At 44.1% G+C, this 7,031-nt stretch overlaps 1 protein-coding gene across 5 annotated transcripts in view; it reads right to left on the reverse strand.

The window, feature by feature from the left end:
• Positions 1 to 2,027: 2,027 nt before the first annotated feature.
• The window catches only part of LOC143293545 (glycoprotein-N-acetylgalactosamine 3-beta-galactosyltransferase 1-like), a 57,583-nt gene continuing 52,579 nt past the window's right edge, over positions 2,028 to 7,031 (reverse strand). For 4 of the 5 annotated variants that reach the window (XM_076604478.1, XM_076604474.1, XM_076604477.1 and 1 more), the window contains 2 exons: positions 5,812 to 6,014; positions 2,028 to 2,230 (listed from right to left, as the gene is read on the reverse strand). In XM_076604478.1, the coding sequence (XP_076460593.1) occupies positions 2,039 to 2,230; positions 5,812 to 6,014 (395 nt within the window). In that variant the 3' untranslated portion in view covers positions 2,028 to 2,038. The remainder of the gene's footprint in view (positions 2,231 to 5,811; positions 6,015 to 7,031) is intronic. The other variant, XM_076604475.1, reaches the window with a different exon arrangement.

A 7,031-nucleotide genomic window follows, 5' to 3' on the forward strand; every position in this document is an offset into this window, starting at 1 on the left:
TGTTAAAGTTTACCACGGACACACAGACACACGGACACACACACACACACACACACAGACAACCGAACACCGGGTTAAAACATAGACTCACTTTGTTTACACAAGTGAGTCAAAAACCACAACAACACAGAAGCAAAAAACGAAAACAAACAAGCAAAAACGAATGCAGCCACAGTCATAGCGCAGCATGTAAAAATATAACATAAGACAAAAGCAGCTAGCTTTTCTTTCATCTGCCAAGAACGCAGAGTATGATTGTATGTATATTGGTCCAAACACACACGGCATGGCGACCAAAGCGGATCCAAATGGAAATGGAGGTTAACACTTCATGCCATCAGCACACACACACACACACACACACAAGAAAAATAAAGAAGAGGTCACGTGTTTGTTGATAAAACTAAAGTCCTTCACTCAGTCTTTCCCACAGTTATCATCTGATCCTTGATGAGATCCATTTCAAATATGTTTTCGAAACAGAAATACACACACACACACACACACACACACACTTTTGGAAGTCACTGGATTATTACATTATGTTTCTCCCTCTAAGACTAAGAAGGATAACACTAAAATCATTTTTAATTGGTGTCCCAAAAGTTCTCTTACCACCAGGAAATAACCATCTGGTATGTCCACAGGGAAGGAAACACTGGAGTCATAACAGTTAAAAGGAAAAACAAATGGCTTTCTATCTTTTTTTTTTCTAGAATAGAACCTGGTTCTTCGCCCCCCCCCCCCCCCCCTCCCCCCCCCCCCCTGCTGCCACAAACTTTGTGTACAATCCTTTTTCATTATCTACAAAAGATTCAACCTCCCTACCCCCACCCCTACCCGCCCGCTGTAACCCCCCCCCCCCCCAACTATCCATGCATCTTTTTAGGATCGTGTCTTAATAACAGAATATTTTCAGTCACTCTTCTATTCTATTCTGTTCTGTTCTGTTGTATCCTATTCTGTTCTATTTTTGTTCTGTTTAAATCTACTCTATTACAAGTGGTACCTACACTGTTCAGCATGAACCCCCCAAAAAATCCTGCTCAGAAAGCGCTGAAACCCAGAAAAAAAACAGACACTGTTACTCCAATTTAAGAAGAAAAAAATAAAGAAAGGAAAAATAAAAGCTGTCTTCCACTAAGCGGTGAAGCAGATGCAGTTTGCTGTGTGTGTGTGTGTGTGTGTGTGTGTGCGCGCGCGTTTGAATAAAGCAATCTAAATCAAGATTTAGTAGACAGAAGGTGGTGGAAACTTTGCATTATAACACGGGAATCTGGGGTGGGGGGTGGGGGGGGGGAATTATCATAATTACTGTGAAAAAAAATAAACAAGAACAAAAACAACAAACAACTATAAACATTTACCATAATCACTGTGTAAAAATCAACAACAAAAACAACAAACATTTACCGTAATCAGTGTGAAATGAACAACAACAGATATTTTGCCATAATCACTGTGAGAAAAAAAAAAGAAGGAAATAAAAGTCACTGCCCTCAGAGGATGAGATCAATGGGAGACAATTTGTTTCAGGACACCAACCAAGGCCCAAATTATTTCCCTTGCAGTAATGACGGACTCTTGGAAAGAATGGCAAAGACGCTCTCAGTGTGTGGGCTCAGAGCGGAATGTGATTATGTTGTTGTTGTTGTTTTCTTCTAAATACACCCCCGCCCCTCTCTATGTCCGACCCACCCAACTTCTCTCCACACACACGCCGACTTCAGGAGTGTGTATGTGTCTGTACTGAAATGAAAGACAGCGTACATTTCTAAATCGCCTTGTGAATGAACAATAAATAAAGAAAAAAAATTTTAAAAAAATAAAATAATAAAACAATACTAAGAAGAAGAAAAAGACAGGGCAGATGATACATGTTTTTATGCTGAACAACTTCTCCTCCAACCCAGAAGAAGCAGAACAAGAACAAGAACATGAAGAATTTTAACAATCAACAGCCCCTCCACCTTCCCTCCGCCCCCCCCCCCCCCCCCCCCCCCCCCCCCCCCCCCCCCCCACCCCCACCCCAAAAGTCTCAAGATCCGGTGGAGACCGTTTTGGACGAGGTCCCGTTGTCGGAGGGCCGGCGCGGACGGCGGTTGAGGTCCTGGTGTCCCCGAATAATGCCGTAGGGGGCCAGGTGGTAGATGTAGAATTCCAGGGTCTGCATCTTCTTGGGCGGCACGTAGTGGAAGGTGATGGCGTAGTCACTGATGCTGTCCTGACCCTGTGAGACAGGGGGAGTCGTGGGGGGGGGGGCGGGGGGGTGAGAGGGGCGGCGGAAGCTTCAGTTTCATATAAAATGATGACAATAATGATATAATGATGAATACTTGTTGAGCGCTTTCCCTTCAAGGGAGCTCAAAGCGATTTACAAGAAGAAAAACCAACAACAACAAAAAAAAAACAAAAAGAAAAACAAAAAAAATTACACACACACACACACACACGGAAGAAAAAAAAAGAAAAGATTTGACGCACAAAAGCATAAAACAGATTCAATGACTACGCCTATTACATTTCTTATTTACACACACACACACACACACACACACACACACACACACACATACACACACACACTCACCACACACACAGACACACTCACACACACACACGCGCGCATGCACGCACTCAGGGGCGGAGTCTGCATGGGTTATAACTGAATGTCACGAGAAAGGGACGGAAGGTCTGTGCATAGGCGTTTTCAAAAAAGATGTGTTTTCCGGCCAGTTTTTAAAAGAATGAAATAATGGAGAGTAGTGAAGATCATGAGGAAAACTGTTACAGACGGATGGAGCTGAATGAGAAAAAGGAAGAATCACCGATTTTTTAACACGGGGAGCGAATAACCGCCGTGAATCGGAAGATGATCTGAGTTGTCGTAAGGGCTCGTAGGTTTGAATGACTTCTCTCAAACACTGAGGGGCAGCATTCGAAATGGAGTTGAAGGTAAGTTTCAGTTTCAGTTTCTCAAAGAGGCGTCACTACGTTTGGGCAAATCCATACATGCGCTACACCACATCTGCCAGGCACATGCCCGACCAGCAGTATGATCCATCGCGCTCAGTCAGGCCTTAGATGCAGGCATATAATATATCTGTGTACCTATCAGAGTGGATTTCCTGTGTAGAATTTCGCTAGCACTCTCGTTGCCGTGGGTTCTTTTTCCTGTGCGCCACGTGCGTGCTGCACACGGGACCACGGTTTTTCGTCTTGTCCGAATGACCAAACGCTCAGTTTGATTTTCCAGTCAAACTTGGCAGAAAGGGCGAGAGCGGGATTCGAACCCAGACCCTTTCGGACTCTTTGTATTGACAGGTGAGCGTCTAAACCATTCTGCTACCTGGGGCGACAGCAAAATAAACAAATGAATAAGTAAGTAAAACAAATGAATAAATAAATCAACTTCTTCTTCTTCTTCCTTGACTCCGTTAAGACAAAGAATCACCAGGGCGCCGCACAGAAGAACTGTTCACCAGAAACCACCAGGTGTGTGTGTGTGTGTGTGTGTGTCACCATTTGCAGAGACCCAGGCTTTGGATTAACAACCGACAATAAACAAAAAAACAAGAAAGAAAGAATGAAAATTCTCTCTCTCCCCCACTCTCTCTGTCTCTCTCTCTCTGTGGTGTGTGTGTGTTAAAAAGAGTAAAACTGGACACTTCCTGTTCTGTGCTCTGGGTGTCAGGAGGAGAAGGATCGCGAAGGAGAGAGTGTGTGTGTAGTGGGTGTGTAGGGTGCACTCTGTGTGTGTATGTGTGTGTGTGTGTGTGTGTGTGTGTTAAAAAGAGCAAAACTGGACACTTCCTGTTCTGTGCTCTGGGTGTCAGGAGGAAAAGGATCGCGAAGGAGAGAGTGTGTGTGTAGTGGGTGTGTAGGGTGCACTCTGTGTGTGTGTGTGTGTGAGAGAGAGAGAGAGAGAGAGACTGTGAGTTATTTCCCTTCTTTAGTCGTGGCGACCTTGCACGAATGGAATCGCGTGTGAATGACTTTCGATTAGAATCTGATTGAATGCACAGGTGTGTGTCTGTTCGTGTGCGGCGAGTTGAAATGATCATGCAAATTTACTTGAGCTTTGCTCACTCACAGGTGTGCCTCCTTCTTTTTCTTCCCTTCGTCAGAAGGGCGAACTCAACCTTCAATGGACAATGGAAAACTGTACCGTTGTCTCTCTCTCTCTTTTCTCTCTCACCCCCTCTTCTCTCTCCCTCTCTCTTCTCTCCTCCAACCCACCACTACAATCACTGTCTGTCTCTGTATAAATCTTTCTCGTGTCTCTGTCTATCTGTGTCTCTTTTGTCATGACAAGGGCTGCTGGCCTAAGTCATGAAAGTCGTTCAGTTCATTTCAATTCTCTCTCTCTCTCTCTCTCGACACGCCTTACGATAACTGTTGGCGTAAAATTAAAACAATTTGTATTTGTATTTCTTTTTATCACAACAGATTTCTCTGTGTGAAATTCGGGCTGCTTTCCCCAGGGAGAGCGCGTCGCTACACTACAGCGCCACCTTTTTTTCTTTTCTTTTTTTTCCCCTGCGTGTAGTTTTATTTGTTTTTCCTATCGAAGTGGATTTTTCTACAGAATTTTGCCATGAACAACCCTTTTGTTGCTGTGGGTTCTTTTACGTGCGCTAAATGCATGCTGCACACGGGACCAAGGTTTATCGTCTCATCCGAATGACTAGCGTCAAGACCACCACTCAAGGTCTAGTGGAGGGGGAGAAAATATCGGCGGCTGAGCCGTGATTCGAACCAGCGCGCTCAGATTCTCTCGCTTCCTAAGCGGACGCGTTACCTCCACGCCATCACTCCACAATCAACAGTGTACCAATCACAAAACAAGCTTGTCCTTCCCCCCCCCCCCCGCCCCCTCCCTCCGTCTCTCTCTCTCTCTCTCCCTTCCTCCTTTCCCTCATTCTATCCACACCTTGTGAGCACAGTTTGCGTCATAGTGGTAGCGTACCAGTCAGCTCTCTCTCCCCAAACTCACACCCCCCCCCCCACCCCCTCTCTCCCCCTCTCTACATTTTTGTCATTGTATTATGATTATGCACCTGTAAATGTTTACGGTGCATTTGAGTGTATTTGAATGTCACGTATGCATTTCTACAACCTTTTGATATTCTGTGAACATTTCGATTTAATTTGTCTTTGCCCAGAGGGCTGGATGTTAAAAAAAAAAATTAGAAAAAAAAGAAGAAAAAAAAAAGCATGTGTATGCTTACTCCACTTCCCTCATTAAAAAAAACAAAAGTTCGTTCGTTCGTTCGTTCTTTACTCTCCCTCCCTACCTAACCACCCTCCTCTCTGTCTCTTCCCCTTTGCTATATATGTTTAATTAAGAGTCACTCAAAATACGCAGTTCCATGATAGGTTCGCAGAAACACCGTATTATTCACGAGCGCATTTGGTAAGGTTCTTTGTTTTATACATTTATACGAACAATAAAGTAACCAACAGCGGGGACTTGTCAAACAGATTATTGTAATCCTCACTTTAAAACCCACCTCTTCCCAAAACAACCTCCCTTCCCTGCCGCTCCCTTGTCTTCAGTTTCTCCAGTTTTAGAGTTATGCATGCGTGTGAATGACTGGTGCGAAAGCGCTCTCATTTGTCTCTGCACAAGATTCAACGCTATACAAATACCCTTATTATTATCATTTTATTATTATTATTATTATTATTAAATACCATTGTTATTACTCTACACCCACCCTTTACATAAATCAACCCCCCATCCCCCACATTCTCTCTCCTCTCCCCCCCCCCCCACCAACCCCTCCCCCACCCCACACCCACACCCACCTTGTGGGCGCCGTTGGCGTCGTACTGGTAGTACCAGTCCGGGTAGCCCCCGAAGAGGTGGGTCTCGGGGTCGAAGCAGTGGAAGCGGCTGCGGCCCAGGGTGTCCGTGGTGTTGACGGTCCTGACGCCCAGCCGCTCCATGCACTTGCCGAACTCCGCGTCCTCCGCCCCGCCGTCCTGACGGCACAGATTGCCCTCACCTGCTGGTCATCCCCGGGGGGTGGAGAAAGGGGATAAGATAATAATAATAATAATAATAATAATAATAATAGTTCATTTGTATTGCGCCTTTCATTAAAATACAGTAATGCTCAAGGCACATTACACGAGTAACATATAAGCAAAAGTAAAAAAACTCTACACAAAAATCACAACCACATGTAAAAACAAATCTCCAAAATCCTCCAAAAAACCATTCCGTGTGAACAAAACAGTCACCCTAAAGAGCCGCGAACTGGACCAAATATCTTCTACGTGATTTAAAAACCAAGCATCAAAGCATGCACAGACGAAATGCACACACACATGCACCCACCCCTAACACACACACACACAGACACACACACGCACAGACACACACATCATTGCGATATATGTATGCGTGTGTATACACACATGTCCGAATCACACACACACACACACACAACAAATACGCACACGCACACAGACGCACGCGCGTACGCTCAAATAAGATTCATACTGTAACAGCATGCATGAATTTAAAAGTTTAAAATTTTAAAGTTTTAAGAGAAAATAAGGGATAAAGAGCACATAATACATGTTCATCATCACTGATAAAAACAAATTCAAAGATATATATATATATATATATATATATATATATATATATATATATATATATATATATATATATTATGGATATAGTCAAAATACCACAGAGGCAACCATGTGTGTGTTCTATATTGTCCGTATATTCTGTGTGGCTCATGCCAGTCTTGAATAAAAAGCTAATTATTTTGTGTTTGCACATTTCTTCTTCTGTCGCTGTGTGACGGCGCCTGAGATTTTTCCGATCTCCCAGGTCAACATATGTGCAGACCTGCTAGTGCCTGAACCCGCTTCGTGTGTATACGCAGGCAGAAGATCAAATACTCACGTTAAAGATCCTGTAATCCATGTCAGCGTTCGGTGGGTTATGGAAACAAGAACCTACACAGCATGCACACCCCCGAAAACGGGAGTATGGCTACCTACATGGC

The sequence above is a fragment of the Babylonia areolata genome, chromosome 19 (genome assembly GCF_041734735.1).
Source record: "Babylonia areolata isolate BAREFJ2019XMU chromosome 19, ASM4173473v1, whole genome shotgun sequence".
Taxonomy (NCBI): Eukaryota; Metazoa; Mollusca; class Gastropoda; order Neogastropoda; family Buccinidae; genus Babylonia; species Babylonia areolata.